Source organism: Brachionichthys hirsutus, chromosome 19 (assembly GCF_040956055.1).
Source record: "Brachionichthys hirsutus isolate HB-005 chromosome 19, CSIRO-AGI_Bhir_v1, whole genome shotgun sequence".
Lineage (NCBI taxonomy): Eukaryota > Metazoa > Chordata > Actinopteri > Lophiiformes > Brachionichthyidae > Brachionichthys > Brachionichthys hirsutus.
This window is the reverse complement of record NC_090915.1, coordinates 11756316-11782510: the sequence shown is the minus strand read 5'-3', so window position 1 is coordinate 11782510 and position 26195 is coordinate 11756316. Positions and strand designations below refer to the sequence as shown.

At 49.4% G+C, this 26195-nt stretch overlaps 1 protein-coding gene across 1 annotated transcript; it reads left to right on the top strand.

Annotated features, from left to right (window-relative positions):
• The first annotated feature begins 247 nt into the window (after positions 1-247).
• brinp1 (bone morphogenetic protein/retinoic acid inducible neural-specific 1) lies at positions 248-25643 on the top strand. Its single transcript, XM_068752876.1, has 7 exons — positions 248-465; positions 6250-6440; positions 8426-8595; positions 11849-11954; positions 18923-19159; positions 20323-20545; positions 24503-25643. The coding sequence occupies exons 1-7, from the start codon at positions 248-250 to the stop codon at positions 25641-25643; spliced, it is 2286 nt and encodes a 761-aa protein (XP_068608977.1).
• The last annotated feature ends 552 nt before the right edge of the window (positions 25644-26195 follow it).

The window sequence follows — 26195 nt, the reverse complement described above, 5'->3', positions numbered from 1 at the left end:
GGTTCTTCAGGCTCCTCCTCTTCATGTGGGGAGTCCGATCCGTGGCTTTCTGAGAGCGTTGAACGTGAACAAACTGAGAAAGGGCAGAAGAAGAACGACACAACATGTTTAAGCGCCCGGCTGGTTCGTCCAGCGCCGTTAAGCTAACTGCTGAAACGGGCCGTACCGTCTAACGGCTCTCCTTTTCTCTCCACCAGGTCTCCACATCATGGAGCGAGAATGAACAGAGAGCGGCTTAAAACAAAGCATGAACTGGAGGTTTATTCAGGTCATCTGCGTCCTGTTCATATGGGACCGTACAGCAGTCCGGTCGTCCCGCCGGGACCCGCTGGCCGCTGAGCAGCATGTCACCGAGCAGTATGACTGGCTCATCTCCGACCGAGGACCTTTCCACCACTCCCGGAGTTATCTGTCCTTTGTGGAGAGATTCCGCCAGGGATTCACCACCAGATATAAAATCTACAGGTGAGCCGCTTTCAGCCGGGCTTTTGCTGTTTCTTCTTCGGGAGACTTTAAAGCTTCTATCTGCATTTTCATTTCACTCAGAACCCTCGACCTTTTCTTCTATGAATCGAGTTCTGTGTCGTCCAGACTGGATGAGCCAGACCCCGTTCTGTGGGGTCCCTCCCCATCGTTCCCGTTTCCCATGGCTTTCATGCCTTTATCATCACATGAATAGTAAACAGAGCATTTGCATAATGTGGAAGTTGACAGGGTGGGATGTTGCACAGATGCTGGTGGGCCCAGACTGGTTCTGGTGTTAACAGAGCATTAGTGGCATCAGATTCAGCCCTCGCTGATAGATGCCCCCGTATCCCTTCCCACATGATAAGACAATTACATCTTAAAGTTAGAGAGTGAAATGTATTAAAACTAGATTTGTGTCCATTAGGCAAGTTACATAAACAAGGACGGGAATCCGGCCCTGGGGAGTCCAGCCGCCAGATGAGGAGATGTTTATTCCTTCCATCAGCGCTGGACACACACTTAGACCACAAGTCATTTTCACAACCTAAAAATACGAAGCTACCTTTCGGAGGAGTGATTCTTTTCTGGCTGCAGGATTATTGTGTTAGTAGAACATGAAAGTATAAATGAGCAGTATTTGATTTGGTGCATGATGTTAGGGTGTCAGCACACATTAATAGAGGGGGGGGGGGGGGGGGCTTCAGGAGGTCAAACCTCCGTGGTCAAACCTGCGGAATCATCAGCTTCTTCGTTTGAGAAGGCCATCGTCAGCTGTACTGTGTCGCCGTCATACGGGGGCTCTGGGGGCTCTGGGGGATGGCCTTTGCCTCACCTGTCTGTCACCTGTGTCTCCAGGTGTTTGTAGAAGTAGAAGCAGCAACAGATCTTTGTTGCATCTCATGTCATGGTTTAACATCTGATTGACAGCAGCAGCAGGTGGACCGGGACACACCCACAGGACGGACTCTGTGAACCCCCCCCCCCTCTGCCCAAAATCAAGGGGAACTCAGTCGTCGTCCAACACCAAGTCAGTTAAACTTCAGGGGTATCAATCGCGGAACAATTCCACCTGCTCTGGTGCAAATGAAATTGGCAACAGGCGTATGAAACAAAGAATGCTTCCATGTAGAGGTCACAGTGTCCTTGAGGCGGCACCTGCGACCCAACAGGTTGCTCTGCACCTCCGGGAGGGCACATCCATCAGTGAGGTCTGAAGATCATGGAGGAGACGCCCGGAGGAAGCCTTGAACAGCCCAGCAGCAGGATCGGTATCTGCTGGGTTGATGCCCCCCCACAGTCAGGGCAGGGGCGCTGCTCTTCACCTCCTCTGAGAACACCTGGTCTCCTAGTGGTGCTCATCCTCCTCCTCTCCCTGTTACCTCTCTCCTGTTGGTATCCCTCTCTCACTCCGTTCTGGACCCCCCAGCTCTGCCCCGGGGTCGGTGGGTCGGTCAAAGCATAGAACAGTCCAATCACAGCTGCGGTTCGGGTCAGAGCTGCATGCATGCAATCAGGGATTGCTGATTCTTTCAGTTCGGTCCGCTGTGAGGAGGAGGTGGGGTCATGGGGGGTGGACCCGGTGGACCCTGAAGCAGAACGCCTGGGTTCATCTCTGACTTGGGTGTCCGGTTCGGTCCAATGGGCTCACAGAGGAAGTCCAGACCGTTTGGAAGCGAGCGTCTTCCATCCATTTCCACTCATCGTTACATCTTCACCAAAGAGGCTGTGAAATCGCGTCATCTGCTTTAACCCCCCCCCCCCGGTCCTCGTCAGCTGGTGATTGCCCAGCCGTGCTCCGCTCTAACCAGCACCCCCCACCCCCCCGGTCCTCGTCAGCTGGTGATTGCCCAGCCGTGCTCCGCTCTAACCAGCAATGAGAACTGGATCGCTTTGTGAATTTCCCCGGGGACCGTCTGTGCCTCAACGATTTAGTGGTGCAATCAGATTTGCAGAGAGACAAAGCATCCAATCCTTCTGGGTTCTCTTATCAGGGGGGGTAAGCTCAGAGTCACGTTGTGGGGGACAATGCCAGGCCGATCAACAGCAAGCAGATCTGCCCCATCGTAATAACACGGGCAGGGTAAACATAGATTCAGGACGAGCCATCCTCTCGTCTCGGGTTCTGGAAAGGTCACAGCTGCTTGAAGGGAAGGATGCACCTTAAGGAAATGATTCAGGCGTGTTGTCCTGCAGGTTTAGCGTAAATAAGCAGCGGCTAAACGTACATCCGTCACCAGAACGAGCCCGGCTGCTCCGGATCCGACCTGCAGTGAATACTGTGTGCTTCGGTTAGCGGTGAAATTCACTGGCCTGTTTCTCCGGTCCTTGTTCTCTATTACGAGGCCGAATGTGTTTCAGGTGATCAGGTGTTCACACCTCTTTCTCAGGTTCGAGAGTGAAGAACCAATATAAATGCAAATCCGGTCGCCATTAATGCATTTTAAAGGCATCAAATCAGCATTGCACTGTGATCAAAGAGGCAAGATGGGGGCTGTTAGTTAAAATAAAAAACATATTTATGAAAATGAAATGCTCTGATTGATCACACCTTGAAAAGCCATGCTGGACTGAATGAATAGAGATGCTCTTGTTCATCAGTGAGCTTTGCGGTGATCAATGGAACAATAAAACTGTGAATGAAAGAAAACACGCTTTGTCTCCTGAAAAGGTCATTTTATATAAACCTGTGTGCCGAGTCAGACGAGATGTAAATCGGTGGTTTGATAAGATAAATAGCTGACAGACTCGTTTTAATATTGAGCCTAGAAAATACTGCTTTTTGTCATTAAACTCCACAAATTTCTCTCCTATGGATGTAGCTTTACTAAAAACACATTAAACTCCATCAGTTCCTCTGTTACAGAAGAACAAGCAGCATTAGCTTCAGCAGTATCTCAGCTCATCTCTGCCTGCATCCATGTCTCCCTTTAATCCGCTGCCGTCTCGTTGGATCCTGAACTCGTATGCGTGCATCCTGAACTCGTATGCGTGCATCCTGAACTCGTATGCGTTCATCCTGAACTCGTATGCGTGCATCCTGAACTCGTATGCATGCATCCTGAACTCGTATGCGTGCATCCTGAACTCGTAGACGTGCATCCTGAACTCGTAGACGTGCATCCTGAACTCGTATGCGTGCATCCTGAACTTGTATGCGTGCATCCTGAACTCGTATGCGTTCATCCTGAACTCGTATGCGTGCATCCTGAACTCGTATGCGTGCATCCTGAACTCGTATGCGTGCATCCTGAACTCGTAGACGTGCATCCTGAACTCGTAGACGTGCATCCTGAACTCGTAGGCGTGCATCCTGAACTCGTAGGCGTGCATCCTGAACTCGTAGGCGTGCATCCTGAACTCGTATGCATGCATCCTGAACTCGTAGGCGTGCATCCTGAACTCGTATGCATGCATCCTGAACTCGTATGCGTGCATCCTGAACTCGTATGCATGCATCCTGAACTCGTAGACGTGCATCCTGAACTCGTAGACGTGCATCCTGAACTCGTATGCATGCATCCTGAACTCGTAGGCGTGCATCCTGAACTCGTAGACGTGCATCCTGAACTCGTATGCATGCATCCTGAACTCGTAGACGTGCATCCTGAACTCGTATGCATGCATCCTGAACTCGTATGCATGCATCCTGAACTCGTAGACGTGCATCCTGAACTCGTAGACGTGCATCCTGAACTCGTAGACGTGCATCCTGAACTCGTATGCATGCATCCTGAACTCGTATGCGTGCATCCTGAACTCGTAGGCGTGCATCCTGAACTCGTAGACGTGCATCCTGAACTCGTAGGCGTGCATCCTGAACTCGTAGGCGTGCATCCTGAACTTGTAGACGTGCATCCTGAACTCGTATGCGTGCATCCTGAACTCGTATGCGTGCATCCTGAACTCGTAGGCGTGCATCCTGAACTCGTAGGCGTGCATCCTGAACTCGTAGGCGTGCATCCTGAACTCGGCGTGCATCCTGAACTTGTAGGCGTGCATCCTGAACTCGTAGGCGTGCATCCTGAACTCGTAGGCGTGCATCCTGAACTCGTAGGCGTGCATCCTGAACTCGTAGACGTGCATCCTGAACTCGTAGACGTGCATCCTGAACTCGTAGGCGTGCATCCTGAACTCGTAGACGTGCATCCTGAACTCGTAGACGTGCATCCTGAACTCGTAGGCGTGCATCCTGAACTCGTAGACGTGCATCCTGAACTCGTAGACGTGCATCCTGAACTCGTAGGCGTGCATCCTGAACTCGTAGACGTGCATCCTGAACTCGTAGGCGTGCATCCTGAACTCGTAGGCGTGCATCCTGAACTCGTAGGCGTGCATCCTGAACTCGTAGGCGTGCATCCTGAACTCGTAGGCGTGCATAGTGCATATTGTTTGTTGATTCTTTAATAAACTAGCAAACAAACAATCGAGGGGCGGCGTTTGTTCGACTCGGTTTCTGAATTCGTTTGGACGGGTCTTCTGTCGTTGGACGGAGTCGAGGAAGGTGAATCTCATGCAATGTTTAATTTAGCAGGACGCATCCCGAGGCAGGAAGTCAGGAGGGACATGGGGGCGGGTCTGGTGAGTTCAGTTTCAGAACAAACAAAGCCAGAGCAGAGTGAGGTCACCGTGAAGGTGAGGAACACCTGGAGACGAGTCACCACTTCCTGTTGGAGCTCTGGAGACGAGTCACCACTTCCTGTTGGAGCTCTGTTTTTAGAGCCCGTCTCTGAACACCTGGAGACGAGTCACCGCTTCCTGTCAGGCCTCTGCTGTTCCTGTCAGCAGAGGCCGCCTCCCTCCTCCTACCTCGCGCTGAAAAGGCCCCGTCGAGGGACGACTTAATTACTGACAAACAAGGGATGGTAATTAGAGTCGAAACCGGAGGCTCGGAGGAACTGTCAGGGTTCAGTTCTGAGCGTCTGCCGTCCTCTCCACGCCGACAGCATCACATCTGAGTGGACGCCGCTTCCAGCCAGTCTGTGTGGACCATTGGACATCCTGTACCTGATAAATCTTCTGATATGGTCGATGTTGAGGAGTAAATATTGCTACATGTTTGTGTCCTTCAAGTAAAGCGTCTCGCTACTAGAGGGCTGCGTGAGGATCAGCCGGCCAGACTTTTCTCCTGCACATCAAACGATTCAAGATTCTTCAGCTCCTTTTGGGCCCATTATGTTGCAGCCTGAGACGGAATCGTTCTGACGTCCTGCTCTATTTACACCTGCTGGGTATACCGGAGCGGAGGTTCAGTATCAGTCCTGATGTCCAATACGAACTCGAATGAAAAAGTAAACTAAAATAACTTATTAGTGAAACAACCATTAATGCCCTAAAGTGTTCTCTCAGACAGACGATGCTTTGCTGTCAGTTTCTGCAGCTTCATGTGGCCCACACACACTCACAGAGCTCTATTCCTGATCGTCGGCCGCTGTGCTGCTGTGGCTACAGCGGAACCTCGGTTTTCCAACGTAATCTGTTCCGTAATACTGCTCAAAAACCGGAGCTCTGCTTCCCATGATAAATAATGTCCGTTTGCACGCCTCCAGGTGTATTCATGGGAACGGTTTATTGATGTGGCCCCAGGAGCAAACATGTAGCGCTGTGGAGTGTCTTTAACACGCTGAGGGTAGAAGCATGCACAGCCCAGTCTTTGTCCTTTCACTTCCTGTTTATTCACAGAGTTCAATGCTACATTTCCAGCGTGACTCCTGGCTGCATTCATCACCTCATCAGGCAGGTGCCACGTCTTCTATTGCTAAGCTGTCTTCCTGTGATTGTCAGGGAATTTGCACGCTGGAAGGTGAGGAACACAGCGATCGAGCGAAGGGACCTGATCAGGAACCCGGTGCCACTGATGCCTGAGTTCCAGCGCAGCGTCCGCTTGCTTGGCCGCAGACCCACAACCCGGCAGTTCATCGACACCATCATTAAGAAATACGGAACCCACATCCTCATCTCAGCCACGCTGGGCGGTAAGAGCGCTCCCTGGGTGCCTGTGCTGCATCTTAAATGCTATGTGTTGTTAGCGCGTCTGAGCCTTTCTGAAGTTGGAGGGAGGGATGGACAGATGGATAGATAGACAGACTGATGGCCGGACGGACGGATGGACGATCTATAAAGACTATCCTCCCTCGGGTACTGAAACCTCCTGCGTGTACACGATTGTTCAAAAGTTTGGGGTCACTTAGAAATGTCCTCATTTCTGAAGGAAAAGCGCTGTTTTTATTTTCACTGCTAACTTTAGGCTAATCAGAAATAGCCTCTCTACGTTGCTAACGGGGTAAAGGACTAGTCCAGCTGCAGGAATCCAGTTCTTGGTGCAACATCTGCATCGGTGCATCGAGGTCCATCTCCAGCAGCATCACTCCAGGGTTCTGACGGTACCGTGTGTTTGCTCGTTGCGTCAGAACGCTGATGATGAGTAGAAAACCCTGCAATCATGTTAGCATGTAGCTGCTTAGAGAGGCGATGGGACTGACCTTCCTTTGTCTGACCAAGTTTGGGGCCCAAACCTTTGAACGGTAGTGTGCATCCCATCATGCAACAGTCCCAGGATTCCCAGAGCTCACCGTGGCAGGAGGAACGACATTTAATCAGCGCCGCTGTCCAAGTCCAAACATAAACGCTCCGACGCTGAATCTCGTCTCGGGCTCGGAGGGATGCGTGAAGACGGCTAACTGCTAGCGCGAGGGCGAGAGTTCTGTCACAAATCCTCTGCACGGATTGTGTAGTCATCAAAAGCCATACCTCAGAGGCTCGGAAAAAGAGTGTGTGTGTGTGTGTGTGTGTGTGTGAGTGAGAGGGTTAGGCGTTAATGGTTCATGTGTGGCTCACTGATGGAGACATTAAACTCTATCCGTCCACGGCGCCGGTCCAACCAGCCAACAGACGTTTGTCTCGTTTTATATACGATCACCACGACATTAAAAACGTGCGGTACAGATTCCAAAACGATCTAGGAAACGCAGGAGAATTACATTAAGTATTAATATGACCCCCCCCCCCCCCCACACACACATCAGGTGGGTGTGGCTTTATTACATTCCTGTATAGTTAATATAGTTTGAGTGTCTCAGAGGCCAAACAGCCATCAGCAGGAGAGCTGAGGGTCACCTTGTGGGTGTCCTTGCATGAGCCTGATTCAAACCAATCAGCCCCCCCCCCCCCCCCATCGGCCCTGAGCTGGTCATACAACCCACACGGACAGAACCCGGGTTCAACGTGTGCTGAAGTAAACAGCCAATTAGCTTTTAGCTTCACAGGATATTTCAATATTGCATTTCATGCTTCCAGAATGAGAGTGGCAGCATGAGTCGCCTGCCAGCGCGGTCTGTGTGGTGTCGGAACCCTAACCTTTCACATCCGATCGTCTTTTTGCACGGCTCAGTTAAATAATTAAAAGTCTAAGATATCTCCATCAAACGGAAGGACAGCTTTTTTTATTAGACACTGGAAGTCCAGGATCCGTTTCTGCTCAGTGACGAAGCCGCCGCTCTTCATGAATGGACCGAACGTAACCTGATACCTGCAGCAATCAAATACATCCAGGCTCGGATGTGGAAGCTCAAACCGCAGCGCGCCGAGGACAGAGGAACCCGAGCCGTCCGATGGTGACGCGGTGCAATACACGCTGACATCTATGGTCTATCCCTGCTGTCCTGGGGGGGGGGGCTGGCTCCACATCCGACGGGGCATCCGGCGACACTCCTGGCCCTGCCTGACGTTTTTACTTGGAACCAGAGCGTTTGGTTTGTCCGGCTGGATCTGAACTTTTGACCGTGCTGCCGGATCAGCCAGGTCTTCAGACCTCTAGCCCCACCCACATTATTCAGCCAGTCCAGCTTACAGGGTCACCTGAACTCTCTGCACATCTGAACGCTTTCTTTTATCCCAAACTTCCATGGCATTAAATAAGTTGGATGCTGGTCACACTTGCTCCTCCTTGTGCCTCCTGCAGGAGAGGAGGCGCTGACGATGTACCTGGCCAAGAACAAGCTGGACAGGAAGCTTGTTAACGCGACGCAGAACGTGGAAGCCCTTCATCAGCTGGCCTCGTCCTACTTCATCGACCGAGACGGCACCATGAGGAAGCTGCATGAGATCCAGATATCCACCAACGGCATCAAGGTTTGTGCACGTTGAGTCACTACCCCCACCTGCCAGGTTACATTTGCACCTGCGTTGTTAATCTAACCTTTATTGAACCACATGAGTTAATTGAGAACTAATTCTCATTTCCAATAACGACCTGGACCTAAGCGGCATGTATTTAGTGGTGGGAGGAACCCGGAGAACCCGGAGAGAACCCACGCAGACACGGGGAGAACATGCAAACTCCTCACAGAAAGGCCCCAACTTGGATTTGAACCTACGGCCTCCTTGCTGTGAGGCAACGGCGCTATCCACTGCGCCGCCGTGTTGGTCAGTCAGGATAACTCAAAAAGTTCTGGACGAAGGTTTTCAGGACATGTTGGGAATGATACCAGGAACAGATGGTTACATTTTGGTGCTGATCCAGAACAGATCCTGGATTCTGGATCACTTTGAAATTTTCTCAGATACACGTCCGTGTTCGTCCTGCGTGTCAGAAACACGGACGTGTATCTGACACGCAGGACGAACACGGACGTGTTTCTGACACGCAGGACGAACACGGACGTGTTTCTGACACGCAGGACGAACACGGACGTGTATCTGACACGCAGGACGAACACGGACGTGTTTCTGACACGCAGGACGAACACGGACGTGTTTCTGACACGCAGGACGAACACGGACGTGTATCTGACACGCAGGACGAACACGGACGTGTTTCTGACACGCAGGACGAACACGGACGTGTATCTGACACGCAGGACGAACACGGACGTGTTTCTGACACGCAGGACGAACACGGACGTGTTTCTGACACGCAGGACGAACACGGACGTGTATCTGACACGCAGGACGAACACGGACGTGTATCTGACACGCAGGACGAACACGGACGTGTTTCTGACACGCAGGACGAACACGGACGTGTTTCTGACACGCAGGACGAACACGGACGTGTTTCTGACACGCAGGACGAACACGGACGTGTTTCTGACACGCAGGACGAACACGGACGTGTTTCTGACACGCAGGACGAACACGGACGTGTTTCTGACACGCAGGACGAACACGGACGTGTTTCTGACACGCAGGACGAACACGGACGTGTATCTGACACGCAGGACGAACACGGACGTGTTTCTGACACGCAGGACGAACACGGACGTGTTTCTGACACGCAGGACGAACACGGACGTGTATCTGACACGCAGGACGAACACGGACGTGTATCTGACACGCAGGACGAACACGGACGTGTATCTGACACGCAGGACGAACACGGACGTGTTTCTGACACGCAGGACGAACACGGACGTGTATCTGACACGCAGGACGAACACGGACGTGTTTCTGACACGCAGGACGAACACGGACGTGTTTCTGACACGCAGGACGAACACGGACGTGTTTCTGACACGCAGGACGAACACGGACGTGTTTCTGACACGCAGGACGAACAGGGACGTGTTTCTGACACGCAGGACGAACACGGACGTGTATCTGACACGCAGGACGAACACGGACGTGTATCTGACACGCAGGACGAACACGGACGTGTTTCTGACACGCAGGACGAACACGGACGTGTTTCTGACACGCAGGACGAACACGGACGTGTATCTGACACGCAGGACGAACACGGACGTGTTTCTGACACGCAGGACGAACACGGACGTGTTTCTGACACGCAGGACGAACACGGACGTGTTTCTGACACGCAGGACGAACACGGACGTGTTTCTGACACGCAGGACGAACACGGACGTGTTTCTGACACGCAGGACGAACACGGACGTGTTTCTGACACGCAGGACGAACAGGGACGTGTTTCTGACACGCAGGACGAACACGGACGTGTTTCTGACACGCAGGACGAACACGGACGTGTATCTGACACGCAGGACGAACACGGACGTGTTTCTGACACGCAGGACGAACACGGACGTGTTTCTGACACGCAGGACGAACACGGACGTGTATCTGACACGCAGGACGAACACGGACGTGTTTCTGACACGCAGGACGAAGCATCTTCTTATAGTTTCTTATCTTCTTGATCTCCTTGGTCTGGAAGAAGTGTTGAAGTTCCAATTCTGCCAGTCCCGCAGCTGCTGCCATGCACCTGTGTCTGTACACTTTCACCGACCAAATAAGCCCCCCCCCCCCCTCCAGTGTGTCGCTGTGAGTGGCGACTAGATTAACGGGCTGTGGCAGATGAGACTTCAGGTAGCAGCAAGTCAACCATGACGAAATTAAGCAAACCTGGCAGTCTGCTGAGTCAGCTTCCTGGGAAGGACACACACACACACACTCAGACACGCACACACACACACTGCAGCGCTACCTGGACTGCATGTCTGCTGATGAGGACTGATCGATCTGTGGCGTGTCGGAGGCTCTCTGAACGCGGCATGGATCGCTGATTGACTTGATTTGGTTAATGCAAATGAAAACGTCAGGCGTGTGAGGTGGAACGCCGTCTGGGGGTCGGTGGCGGCCATTTGTTGCTTTTCTAACATGATTTGTTGTCATGGAATCAAGCGTGGATGTGTTGGCATGGGACGGATGGTCAGTGTATCGCTGACCGTTAGTCCAGCAGAGGTAAAGAAGGTTCCTTCATGCCCATACAGGATGGCCGACGCCCACGCAGAGGACTCAAGCTCGCATCGCACGCATTTCCTGATAATGTAATAGAATAATCATTTTTGAGGCAGTAAAAACTCCGGATACGGTTTGGACTGCTGGTCTCTTCATCTTCTTTGCAGATAACAATCTTGTTTTCTTTGCCCGACCATAGAGAAAAGAGATCTGACTTTTTCAGCCCCCTCAAGGTCTCATTTTAAAGCACTGAATAGTTATTGATTTATTAGAAAGGGCTTCGGCGCCATCGACAACATGTCGACACGGTTTACAAAGGAAGTTCAACAAAGAGCCTTTAAAGTCTTTACTTTCACTATCTGCTCGACCCAAGAGGCAAAATACCATAAACAGATACACACAGTACATACAGTACATACATAGATACGTATAGGTACAAAAGAATGTCCGTGAGGATTGTAGTAGGAAGACAGTGGTGCTGGTGGCCGATGAGTCTGCTGAGACAGACGACATTTTGAATTTGTTGAGTGTGTGACTGAGGCAGCGATGGAAGGTGGAGGATGAACACAACAGCACAGTGACAACACAAAGACACACAAGCCTGAGGTGTGAATGACAGCACGACAACATGCGTGTGTGTGTGAACACGCACACACGCATGTTTGACTTCATCTCGATTCCGTTGCAGGTGACGGAGACGCGGACCGGCCCGCTGGGATGCAGCAGCTACGACAATCTGGACTCCGTTAGCTCCATTCTTCTGCAGAGCCCTGAGAGCAAGCTTCACCTGCAAGGTAAGTCATACCTGAGAGAACTGTCTGTGTGTTTAAAAAGTTTCATTAGGACTGGGATAGATGGGCCCCCCGGGATGGAGGCGGGGCTCTGCGGGGGCGTCACCCTGTGCTGAGTCTTACAGTTGGCTATAATCTAACGTCAGGGCGTGTCGCTCACCAATCACCTGCCACAGACGCCTTCTGTGGGTCCTCTCCAGTGAAGCACACCTGTCCTAAACGTTGACGCACCGTACAATTAGCCTAAGAGGAGGCGTGGCTTGCAGCGGCGCTGTGAGACTGGGGTCACAAGATCATTACTCGCCCTCCAAAATCAGAGAACTAAGTGGTTTGTCAGGGAAATTACACATTGGGCTGAAACATCTCCCCCCCCCCCCCCCTCAGGACTCTTTAGATTATGGAACGGTTTTATTATCAGGCAACAGAAGTTTAGCTTTGTGCTTTTTTAGCCCGTTGATGGATGACAGGCCTCGGAATGATTCTGGAAACGCTTTTGTCGGGATGCAGTCTTTATATTTTTGGGGGTGTTGGTGTGGCTCTTGCTTACTATCACTTGACTCCGCCTCCACCAATATTCTGGGTTCTCTGAAGCGCGGCTTTTGAATTAAATAAGATAATCATATTAGTATAATGGAGAACCCGCTCTCTCTCCTCCTCAAGCCGTTTATTCCCACTCTGACTGGTTCATTCCAGGTGTCGGCGTGCGGACACTCGCGCTTAGCTAGCAGGAGGCTGCTGCGTTTTGAACTAGCTTCAGGTTGGGGGGCAGGAAAGTAAAGACAGCAAGTGAATTTGGTGATGGTCGCCTTTGTCCTTCGTGGTCAGAACCGGGGTACCACAGGGATCACTCCCTGGACAGGCACTCTTTCACGTGTGACTTTATGTTGTGGACATGTGTTGTAGAGTCTGTAACTCCTCCCCCTCCAACGCCTTCTACTTCCTCCGTTTCCTTTTTCATGCTCGAATGAGAGACAGCACTGGAATTCCATTTGATTGATGACCAGTCCAAGCTTCGGTCCGTCCTTCATGTTCCTGGCCTGGAGCGGCGTCTGGAGACGCTCAACAGCTCGCTGGGACATTTTGTCAGAACTCTGGCTCGCTCTATCTCTCAAATTCCATCTCAATGAAGGCTCCACACAATTTAGCTTTATGGCATGTGGGATTTAAATTCACTTTTGTTCTCCCGCATTAATTTGCTCGATTTGTTTGTCCTCTCTCCAGGCTAAAGCTTAGAAACCTGATGGTATCGGCTTTGGCTGGATTCTTTCTTTCTCTCTGCACTGGGGCATTGAAGTAAAAATACTTTTATTGAGGAAGAGAATGAAATGAAAGTGGGATTTAACATATGGTGGTGGAATTGTGAGGATGTCGTTACTTAATGAGACGCTTTGTATGTTCCAGGTGGTAGAAGGGAAGTCGTTCCTTCTTTTAATGTCCTGATCACTCACCATCTGCTCGTTTTTAGCATTGACCGTCTCATTTGAACTGTTGGTAATTTTAAACAGCAGCCACAAAGAGCAAGTCAATTAAGCTACTGTGATTTGATATCTGACGTAAAGACAACACATACTAACAGATCGGTTACACGCAACGACCGGTCCAAAGAACCGCAGACGGCCTGACCCCCCCCCCCCCAGCCATTACCTTGCCTCCAATATGGCCGTCATAAATTAACACTGAAACAAAAGCAAACTCATTTGCTGCTTTGCGTCTTTCCTCCGGGTCCTCAACAGCCTGGGAAGATTTATGAATAAGTTAGAAAGGCCTGAGCCAACAGTTTTCAGAGCGGGGAAGTGAAATGAATGGCGCCGGCCCGAGAGAATGATGAATTAGATGCTGCAAACACCAAGGAGATGACAAACAAATCTAAAAATCAATTAAGTTGTCTTTGATGACAGACGTGCTGAGAAATTGATTTGATTAGCAGTAAACAGAAAGCTTCTTGGTTACCAGAGGAATGTTTGCTGAGGGAAAACCTTGGTGCAGAACATGGAGAACAACAAACCCGTCGTCATCGGCTCGGCATGGGGGGGTCCTCTCCTCCTTTAATGCTTCATCCACTGATGGGGGGGTCCTCTCCTCCTTTAATGTTTCATCCACTGATGGGGGGGTCCTCTCCTCCTTTAATGTTTCATCCACTGATGGGGGGGTCCTCTCCTCCTTTAATGTTTCATCCACTGATGGGGGGGGTCCTCTCCTTTCTCTCCTCTTTTAATGTTTCGTCCACTGATGGGGGGGTCCTCTCCTCCTTTAATGTTTCATCCACTGATGGGGGGGTCCTCTCCTCTTTTAATGTTTCATCCACTGATGGGGGGGTCCTCTCCTTTCTCTCCTCTTTTAATGTTTCGTCCACTGATGGGGGGGTCCTCTCCTTTCTCTCCTCTTTTAATGTTTCGTCCACTGATGGGGGGGTCCTCTCCTTTCTCTCCTCTTTTAATGTTTCGTCCACTGATGGGGGGGTCCTCTCCTTTCTCTCCTCCTTTAATGTTTCGTCCACTGATGGGGGGGTCCTCTCCTTTCTCTCCTCTTTTAATGTTTCGTCCACTGATGGGGGGGTCCTCTCCTTTCTCTCCTCTTTTAATGTTTCGTCCACTGATGGGGGGGTCCTCTCCTTTCTCTCCTCTTTTAATGTTTCGTCCACTGATGGGGGGGTCCTCTCCTTTCTCTCCTCTTTTAATGTTTTGTCCACTGATGGGGGGGTCCTCTCCTTTCTGTTCTCACTTTGTGCAGCACGTCGGGTAAATTGCGTGTTGCACTAAGCGTATGCATACTGAGCATAATGAGCTAGCTCTATGAGGCTGCTATTGAACATGGTGCAGTCGACTCATCACTCTGAGACTACACACACGCAGGATTTCTAGCCTTCTTGCACCACTCTCCCCTCTTCGTCGGCTGCAGGGTGTTTTTCTGGCCCCTGGATCGGACCTGCCCTTCCTGAGGCAGGACCGGGTTCCTCCACTGCCCTTTGCTCTTCCATGTGAATGTCAAGTGTTGTTCTCGCCCATCCACATCTGCCATCTCTGCTTTCCGTACTATTCGATCTGTCCTCCTTCCAGAGGGCTCTCGGGTGGTTTCACGAATTTTATTGGAGTGTCCTCTAAGGAGACAGATGGAAAACTGAATTGATTTCAATCCAGGCAGCCCGGCGTGCATCACGGCGTGCATCACGGCGTTGTGCTGGAATATGGCCGCCACTGGTGTGTTTGCTGCAGTCATGGACGACTCACCCTCGAAACAAAGGCTGGATGGTTGTTTGTTCAGTGTGAATCCAGCCAACACACAGGAATGTCTCCAGATGAGTCTCCATGAGTCTCTGTGTGCGTGTGTGTGTGTGTGTGTGTGTGTGTGTGTGTGTGTGTGCACGGATGTAATGTCTCACCAGCCATGGACCTCCTGCTGCGGTAGTGCACAAACACACCTGATTCCAATCTGACAGGGGGGGGGGGCAGGAGCTCCCACTGGACTTGTGTGTATGTTCACTTTGAGACTCGATGGGCAGCTCCAGATTGCAGACGCTCCTCAATCTTTTTTATATGTAATTTATGCTTTTATGGTGATTACTGCATTTTGCTATAGTGTGAAAACGATAGCAAAATGTGCGTTACTTCAAAGTTCACACTGATGTGGTGTGAAACGCATTATGTTCTGCAAGCCTTCCTGTTCCACACTGATATAGAGAGGCGTCGCATATGCAGAGCAGCCACTTGTATGCTAGTATGTTCCACGGAATGGGATTCAGTGCATCTCCGCTGTTGTGCTGTCTTAAATATGTGCATGTCTAAATATCAATGTACCACAGACATCCAAAACCCCTCAACAGAAAAACAAAGAAAAGAAAAGAAAAGAGCATGTTCTTTTGTGCAGGATGTCGCTGGTCCTGATTGGTTGCTCCCTCTGCCACCTGCAAGTGTGCCAGCAACATTTATGGTAATCTACAATAATCTGAGCACAGACAACGGCGCCAACAAGCACATCTCATTCAGCGTAAAACAGCCAACACGCACACACACCTCCAAACGGCTACGGCTTATTTAAAAGGAGGGGATAAATTGGAATCTGGAAGTGGTCGACTTGTGCGAAATGGGCCAATCAGCAAATCGTAAAACTGCACGCCGTCCCGGTTCTAAGTATCTACAGATCAGCGAGGTGGGCCGGGCCGAGCCTGAATAAAAAGAAACAATCTTCCCGTTCAGAGGTCTTCGGTTTTGCATCATGGCTGCAACGATAACCTCCAATAGTAATTTAATGCACCCGTGGATGTAATGCACTTAATCGCACCGGTGGCTTAAGTAATGATTGTTTTGTGAATTTGCGGCCACACAATGGTCAATTAATCTTTAATGAAAGTGTAACTTATGAGGCAGAGCGTGGCTCTGCCTCTGCTGTGGCCTACACCCCCCGTCCATCACCACCTAAAAGACATCCCTCCACAAAGACATTTGCTGCAGAGTCGCCCATTTCTGGACTCATGGGACGTTTGTGCAGCTCCATCCTCCACCCTGCAGGAAGGAAATCCACGGCGGCAGCTTCTGAGTGTAGAGTCGCAGCGCCGGGTTTGATTTAGAGCAGGCCCCAGAATTCCAATATGCACCTATTCATTTTTATCAAGAAGTCTTTAACGGCAAGCTGAAGCCCACAGTCGAATATAATGAGAGTGTTTTTGTCAACAGATAGTGATGAACTCAGGCTTTATAGCCCAATCCGTCTCGATGTTCTCACCTTACTGTTCCAACACAGCACACCTGAGATAAATGTTTGTACTCTGATTAGTTTCTCCCTTCAATTCTGTTCATTCACCCCCCACCGCACCAACAATGTTGATGGATTTACCTTTATTGCATTACATCATCTTTACGCTGGAGTGGGAGGGCAATACAGGCTCAGTGGGAGAATGTAGGCGAGAGCAAAAGAGGTGAAGAAAGAGGAATCGGGGGAGGGACTGATGAAGTGAAGAGCCAGAAGTGAGGAGGGAGTGTAATGAAGTAAGACATACGAGACCGGGTGAGAGAAGCATGGACGGAGAAGGGACGGCGAGGACAGAGTGGAAAGCAGCAGCTGGATCTCAGCATCCGGGTTCCTTCCCCGATCGCCTCAAACATGCTGGTATCAGAACGCGTCTGTGAGCACGATGACTGTTGCGATGGAAAAAAGAGAAGCGAGGAGGGAGCGCTGAGCGCTCGCCGTTATCGTGCACACGACCGCTGGCACCAGTTCTGTCAGCGAGCTGCGATGATCCGTGAACTCGCCATCTGGATTCTCCCACAAATCACATTAAAGTTTCAACCCCAGAAATACATCAAGCTAAATGAATATTGGATCCTGGGCCTGCAGACAGCCCTGATGGAGAAGGAGCTGTGTGCAGGCCAACTCCTGTGTGGTCGGATGGGATCCATCCATCCGACCCTCCTTTTGTTCCTGTCGTCTCTACGGGCATTTCTGATGAACTTGTAACAAGTTTCTTTTCTCTGCTCAAATAAAAACATTCATTTACACCAAAATGATGCAGTTTGTGCATTACATCCTGGTTGTGTGTTACGTCCTGGTTGTGTGTTACATCCTGGTTGTGTGTTACGTCCTGGTTGTGTGTTACGTCCTGGTTGTGTGTTACATCCTGGTTGTGTGTTACGTCCTGGTTGTGTGTTACGTCCTGGTTGTGTGTTACGTCCTGGTTGTGTGTTACGTCCTGGTTGTGTGTTACGTCCTGGTTGTGTGTTACGTCCTGGTTGTGTGTTACGTCCTGGTAGTGCGTTACGTCCTGGTTGTGTGTTACGTCCTGGTTGTGTGTTACATCCTGGTTGTGTGTTACATCCTGGTTGTGTGTTACATCCTGGTTGTGTGTTACGTCCTGGTTGTGTGTTACATCCTGGTTGTGCGTTACATCCTGGTCGTGTGTTACATCCTGGTAGTGCATTATGTCCTGGTCGTGCGTTACATCCTGGTAGTGCGTTACATCCTGGTCGTGTGTTACATCCTGGTCGTGTGTTACATCCTGGTAGTGCATTATGTCCTGGTCGTGCGTTACATCCTGGTAGTGCGTTACATCCTGGTCGTGTGTTACATCCTGGTAGTGCATTATGTCCTGGTCGTGCGTTACATCCTGGTAGTGCGTTACATCCTGGTCGTGCGTTGCATCCTGGTAGTGCGTTACATCCTGGTTGTGCGTTACGCCCTGGTAGTGCGTTACATCCTGGTAGTGCATTATGTCCTGGTCGTGCGTTACATCCTGGTAGTGCGTTACATCCTGGTCGTGTGTTACATCCTGGTAGTGCATTATGTCCTGGTCGTGCGTTACATCCTGGTAGTGCGTTACATCCTGGTCGTGCGTTGCATCCTGGTAGTGCGTTACATCCTGGTTGTGCGTTACGCCCTGGTAGTGCGTTACGTCCTGGTAGTGCATTATGTCCTGGTCGTGCGTTACATCCTGGTAGTGCATTATGTCCTGGTCGTGCGTTACATCCTGGTAGTGCGTTACATCCTGGTCGTGTGTTACATCCTGGTAGTGCATTATGTCCTGGTCGTGCGTTACATCCTGGTAGTGCGTTACATCCTGGTCGTGTGTTACATTCAGCTTCATCCCCAAACAGCCCTCTACAAAGTCAGCTATTTTCACAAGTGTTTAATTAGCTGAATGCTGCAGCTACAGTCGGCATTCACACCACAAGCACACACAAACGGTTATTGTCCCGCAGTGTGCGTTCATGAAGGGAATTCTATTCCAAATAAACAAACAGCCCCAGAGAAGCAGCGCCGCATCGTAACCGGACTGACTGGCAGCACAGCAGATGGCTGAAGCTGAACACAGCCCGTCTTTGAAGTTCATCCTTTTGAAAAATAGATGAGTGGAATAGCACAAAGCCGTCTTAGAGGGGCAATCAGACGTTTCTGTCCCCCTTATCCCATTACCGCGTTTCTTCATTTTTAAATTTGGTTAGTTTTCTGTGCTTCACTAAAAACCTCTTCCCTGTCTTCAGGTCTTCAGGTGATTTTCCCAGATTACCTGCAGGAGAAATTCGTCCAGTCAGCTTTGAGTTACATCATGTGCAACGGAGAGGGGGAGTACATGTGCCATGACAACCAGTGCGTCTGTCAGTGCGCCGACGAGTATCCCCAATGCAACTGTCCCATCACCGACATCCAGATTATGGAGAACACCCTGATGGGGATGTCTGAGTCCTGGGCCGTCTCTTACAAAGACTTTGAGTACTCTGGTAAGGAGGAACCTTTACACACATCCATTATGTGTGTTTGTGTGTGAGATGTGTATTTTCACTATTCTGAGTCCATGAGGTTTGGCAGCAGCCGACTGGTGCTGCAGGAAATAAAGCATAAGGAACCGTGACAATGCAAGGCGCCGTGTTTATCTATTATTGATTTGATTTCTTATCCTGATAAAACCTGCATGAGATAAATATATTTATGGACCACAGGAGAAAGTAGATTTAGGAAGAAGTACTTAAAATAGATGTGTAAGAGAAAATAAAATCCATTTACCCACACACAGATGAAATGAAGTAAACCTGTGTGGAATAGTCTTCATTTTTATGTAGTTGTCGTCCTGAGTTAAATGTCCTTATTAGTTTTGATCATATTAGTTAACGTCCTATTTCAGAGTAGATGTTTTAGTCTTATTTCAAACATCTGGTTGTTCCAGTCCCAATTAAGACCTAACCCTAACCCTTGCATGTTTACTTCATGTACTTCCTGTGAAATGTATTTTTGCCATGGAAGGTCTCGTCTGACTGCACTTTCAATAAAATGTCCAGATGTGTTATTGGTCTATAAGGTTAAGATTAGAATTCAATTAAACTTCTTGTTTTGGGGGGTTTAGTGAAGTTTGACCTTTGGAACAAATTGAGCATGTCGAATATTAAAACCTCACAAGGGTTAAATATGTATCATTACATGTCCTACTCTAACTTAGAGCATGACATTTGTGAGACAATCAGAACTTCCTTTAAAGGAACCAGAATCTCTGAGAAGCAGGAGGAGGAAGGAGGTCCAGAACAAGGGAGGAGAAGCAATGTAGGGCTTCTGAAGGAAAGGGGGCGGGAGCTCAGACTTGTCCCGGCTGTAGCTGAGACCTCCTTAACGGTGCGGTTAATATTGTTAGACCGCGGAGGAGGAGTCTGCAGGAAACCGCCAGGTTTCTGAAATACAGGTGAGATAGAACGGACCAGCACACCTTCAGTATCTGGTTACCCGACACTCAGTCACATGAACTATTGGTCGTTTCTAAACCGTTTCCGTAGAAACACTGAACAGACGGTTTTGTGCTTCTACCCAGGATGCTTTGCTGGATTTGTGCTGAGCGATGAGTGTTGAGACTTCCTTTAGTGCAGCTTTCTACTTCACCTGTCTCTCTGTCATCCAGATGAGTTCAAGTCCTTCCTCAAGAGGCTTCCCTCGACCCACTTCCTGCCCATCAACAGTGTGCATCTCCTGTGGGGCAGCGACTGGGACCTCCAGGCCCGTTACAGGCTCCTTCAGAGTTCCCTGGAGATCCAGCGACTCAAGATTCAGCGCACCGCCAGCAAGCTCTTCGGCCTCAGCATCCGGTGTCACCACAACCCAAACCACCAGATGCCGAGGGAGAGGTGGGTACAGATATGACCTTTACATCATGATGACGAGCAAAAAGCCGACACGGCGGTATTGTTGCTGCCGGATCTGGATGTTTCCTTTCTGGCTGCTGAAGCAGCAGATGTGTGACTGTTTCCTGAAGAGGACGTCTCTCGATGAAGCTGCTCTCAGACGAGGTGGAGTTTTATTTGGATTCGGGCTTCTTGGAGCCGACATAGGGCGGATGCCATCCATTATATATTTCAACTATTGTTGTTCCTGTCCATCAGGCCGACTTAGTGCTGAGCACTGCACATGCCCAAAGCACTCTTGCTCACTCATGTATTTCCCCTCACAGGCTGCAAAGAGAAAGTTGCTGTGGGAGTTTTCGTGATAGGTCATTGCACACATCTGTCACCGCCTGTCGGCGCTGCAGCTTAAGAGCTTGGCAGCGGAAGTGGCGAGGTGTCAGAACTGCAGGAAGTGCTAGGAAGTGCCGTCATCCTGTTGAGCAAGGACCAAAGAAAACCTCACAAAATGTGCAAAGTTTCCAGCTGCCACAAAAAATACCCCTAAAATGGTTCGGGGGGGGGGGGGGGGGGGGGGGGGCATCGCCATACAAATGGAACAGAGTCCATAAAATATTGACTTAAGTGGACTGGAAATGAGCAGCGGTGAAGAATGGCATCACAGCGGCGCCCGAGTGTGAGCGCTGGCAGACGTTTGTTCTGTTGTCATCGGTTTCCTCTCGCATGGATTCACATCAAGGACGCCTGACGGCGCTGGAAGTGGCGCCGCCTTTATCTGCCGCTTGCTTTGGGAGACGTCTTATTGTTCGTCCCTCTGGGAGGGACTGATGGACTTCACCTCATTTGTAAACGGTTAATTGTTTCTCTGTATTTGTGAGGTCAGTATAACCCCCCATCATCGACCCCATCATGTCGCCCCTCCTCTCCTCCCAGCAGCACATAACAGCTGATCCGAGGATGAGGAGGGTGAGGCTGAGCTGAAGGCCCATAAAGTGTTTTCCCGTTGTGTTCCGACCACCTCAGGGAGGCCTTCCAGTTCATCGTTAACGTGTCAGCCGCGCTGGAGAGGGTGCGATGAGACTCACGTGCTGCCTGGCCCAGGGGAACTGCAGCAGTCATGCCAGATCCCTCCTGAGGCACCATTTAGAGCCCCTCGAGTTCAAATGTCAGGCCCTGAACGGGGACGGTGACAATGTCATGCACTACAAAGAGCATTGTCCAACATGGACAGGTGCTGTCACATCAGTGAACATCCTCCAGGCTCCACCCAGCTGACCGCTCTATCACCCAATCACATTCAGTCTCCGATCGGTGCTCAATAGGGTCGGGTGTTTTACAGGACGTGTCACAGAGTCTCCGGTGAAGGGCTAACATCGGGACACTAGAAGTGGAACTTCCAAAGACAGCTTGGGCTTTGTTGCCTTGGCAACGTAGTTAAGAAGCACCTGTCATGGACCTTTTGGTACCTGATGTCGCCGGCGTGAACGTTCACCTGCTGATGAATCGTTGGAGGGACCATCGTCTGCATTCAGGGGACGATGGACAATGGACGCCACGGAGTGATTCATTGTCAACCAAGTCTTATTTGTCCTTAAAGCCACTAATATATAACATGTCAGGACTAGTCCTCTTTAGTTTCATTACATTATGGATGCAAAAGGGGGAGGGGCAGTGATTTATTACTGAAATTATTATGATGCAAACTTTGGTACTGAAGTCTAACTCATCAAAAGGAATTTGGTCAATGGATAAATATATTATTAGTCATCCAGGCTGTGCAGCAGCTTTAAGTATTCATATCCAGCCCTCTATGTGATGAACTACTTTATAATTTTATGACATGAAACACTGTTTGTTAGATTATACCCTGTCTGATCTTGGGATGGGTTTCGCGTGTCCCTGATTTATCATCCGGAGCACCAAGGTCACACTGGGAATGTTTTAGAGCTTACTTCACGTTTCACTTGAAGTTTTTCCTCCTTAGCAATAGTTTGTTTTTTCTTTCCTCAAATGCAAATTGTAAATGTAGTTTCATTTTGCAGGCAGCAGAGAAATGAGGCGATAACAACACCGAACATTTATCATTCTGTCTTTATCGCAGGCTGGATCCATGATCTCCTGTCTGTGTCCAGTGAATTAATAAATAACCATTAATCAATACTGGATGGGCATCAGCCTCTGGCACAAGAACAGCATCCCTTTAATCAAAGATGAGCTGTGTTTGAAAAGTTCTGCAATACTCTGAATAATTAAATACTCAGCGTGTCACGTCCACAAATCACCCGAGACATCATTTACTATTTGTAATTTCAACATGAATAATTCATAAGTTATTAGATCTATGTCAATCAATTAATTAATAATGGCTTAGTTAATTGTGAGAGGCCTTATAATCATGATAATAGTACTTTATATATTAGAAAAATTCAAACGGAAGCTGGTTGTTCGACGTTTACATGAAATTACTTTAAAACAATATTTGGAATCTAAAGTCATAAAAGCGACGCAGAAGGTCAAAGGACGGCAAAAGCACATAACGGAGGAGCTCACACAGACCTCATCATGAGACGAGCGACAAACCCTAATCCTAATCTAACCCTAATATAACCCTAACCCTAACCCATAACGGCCTTTAGCTAAAGGAGCTCACACAGACCTCATGAGACGAGCGACAAACCCTAATCCTAATATAACCCTAATCCTAATATAACCCTAATCCTAATCTAACCCTAATCCTAATCTAACCCTAATCCTAATATAACCCTAATCCTAATATAACCCTAATCCTAATATAACCCTAACTCATTCAAGATGATGGTTTCAGTATTTTAGGTTCTTTGGGTTTATATATACTCTACACTCATTTACATCTTCTTTTTAACTATATTAATAAAAACAAACAATGCAGTTATTCTATACTCCTGGACCTCAGAACACGTAGGTGAAGGTGCTGATCCTCAGAACACGTAGGTGAAGGTGCTGATCCTCAGAACACGTAGGTGAAGGTGCTGATCCTCAGAACACGTAGGTGAAGGTGCTGGACCTCAGAACACGTAGGTGAAGGTGCTGATCCTCAGAACACGTAGGTGAAGGTGCTGATCCTCAGAACACGTAACGGACGTAAATATTCCGTGATAATCCCAGGAACAGTAAATATTCCGTGATAATCCCAGGAACAGTAAATATTCCGTGATAATCCCAGGAACAGTAATATTCCGTGATAATCCCAGGAACAGTAAATATTCCGTGATAATCCCAGGAACAGTAAATATTCCGTGATAATCCCAGGAACAGTAATATTCCGTGATAATCCCAAGAACAGTAATATTCCATGATAATCCCAGGAACAGTAAATATTCCGTGATAATCCCAGGAACAGTAAATATTCCGTGATAATCCCAGGAACAGTAATATTCCGTGATAATCCCAGGAGCAGTAATATTCCGTGATAATCCCAGGAACAGTAATATTCCGTGATAATCCCAGGAACAGTAATATTCCGTGATAATCCCAGGAACAGTAAATATTCCGTGATAATCCCAGGAACAGTAAATATTCCGTGATAATCCCAGGAACAGTAATATTCCGTGATAATCCCAGGAACAGTAATATTCCGTGATAATCCCAGGAACAGTAATATTCCGTGATAATCCCAGGAACAGTAAATATTCCGTGATAATCCCAGGAACAGTAATATTCCGTGATAATCCCAGGAACAGTAAATATTCCGTGATAATCCCAGGAACAGTAATATTCCGTGATAATCCCAGGAACAGTAAATATTCCGTGATAATCCCAGGAACAGTAATATTCCGTGATAATCCCAGGAACAGTAAATATTCCGTGATAATCCCAGGAACAGTAATATTCCGTGATAATCCCAGGAACAGTAATATTCCGTGATAATCCCAGGAACACAGCATTGTCTTGAACCTTCTTGCGTGTCGTCTTTGCTGTCCTCAGGTCTGTGATGCAGTGGCTCAACAGGGTTCAGTCCTTCCTCTACTGCAATGAGAATGGCTTCTGGGGGACATTCCTGGAGAGCCAGAGGACATGTGTGTGCCACACGGGGGTCACGCTATGCCAGCGGCCCATCCCGTGTGTCATCGGGGGCAACAACAGCTGTGCCATGTGCAGCCTGGCGAACATCTCGCAGTGCGGCTCGTGCAACAAGGGCTACAAGCTGTACCGCGGGCGCTGCGAGCCCCAGAACGTGGACTCAGAACGCAGCGAGCAGTTCATCAGCTTTGAAACCGATCTGGACTTTCAGGACCTGGAACTCAAATACCTGTTGCAGAAGATGGATTCACGTCTGTACATTCACACAACGTTCATCAGCAACGAAATCCGCCTGGAGACCTTCTTTGACCCCCGATGGCGTAAGCGCATGTCCCTGACGCTCAAAAGTAACAAGAACCGGATGGACTACCTCCACATGATAAACGGTCTGTCCATGAAGATCTGCCAGATGAGGAACAGCAGCATCGACCCCATGTTCTTCGTCTATGTCAACCCGTTCAGCGGGAGCCACTCGGAGGGCTGGAGCATGCCGTTCGGTGAGCACGGCTATCCGCGCTGGGAAAAGGTACGCCTGCAGAACTCCCAGTGCTTCAACTGGACTCTGCTGCTGGGCAACCGGTGGAAGACCTTCTTCGAGACGGTCCACATCTACCTGCGTAGCCGTGCCAAGATACCGACCGGCCTACGGAATGACACGGGGCAGGGTCCGGTGGATCTCGCCGACCCTAACAAGCGGCAGATCTATATAAAGATCTCTGATATCCAGGTGTTCGGCTACAGCCTGCGTTTCAACGGCGACCTGCTCCGCAGCGCCGTCCAGCAGGTCAACCAGTCGTACGCGCAGGGAAGCCAGTTCTACTCGTCGTCATCCGTCATGCTCCTGCTGCTGGACATTAGGGATCGGATTAACCGCCTCGCCCCTCCAGCGGCACCTGGCAAGCCCCAGCTGGACCTGTTCTCTTGCATGCTGAAGCATCGGCTGAAACTCAACAACAGCGAGATGATCCGGGTCAACCACGCCCTGGACATGTACAGCACAGAGATCCTAAAACAGTCCGATCACCTGACTGCAAAGCTCTGTTGAGCTCAGCGCCCCCGGGACCTGTGATCGGACAGCCATCTTCATTTTGCATTGTCGTTTTCGTTTTTGGACCTTTTCTGCCTTTTTGATGTTATATTAACTTTGTGAGCATTGTTCTTCAAGAAAACAGGAAACTGAGCCGATGACGTTTCAGGCACAAGAAGAAGATGAACAGAACCCCATCAGAACTGTATATTTGTCCCAGCATGTCTGTCAGTCCTTACCTAGAACTTAAAAGTAAAAAAAAACATTAAAAGTGCGTACTGCTGAATAAGAGGCCTTGATTTTACTGCAAGGGATCAAAAACTGCCATTCTTTAGCGACTAAAGCGTTTTTAAAGGAGACATCCTTTCATGTCAGCTAAAGGCGCAGCATGATCCAGTTTAATAATGGACCTGTTTATACGCTGTAAAAGGTGAACTGGCCCAGTGAGGATTCCTCATAGACGCTTGACTTCATCTCCGGTCTGTCGTGGTTCTGGTCGCGCCCCGGGTGCAGTAACAGGTGCAGTAACAGAACGTGTGTGTGAATGTGTGTGTGTCCCGTGTTGGTGTG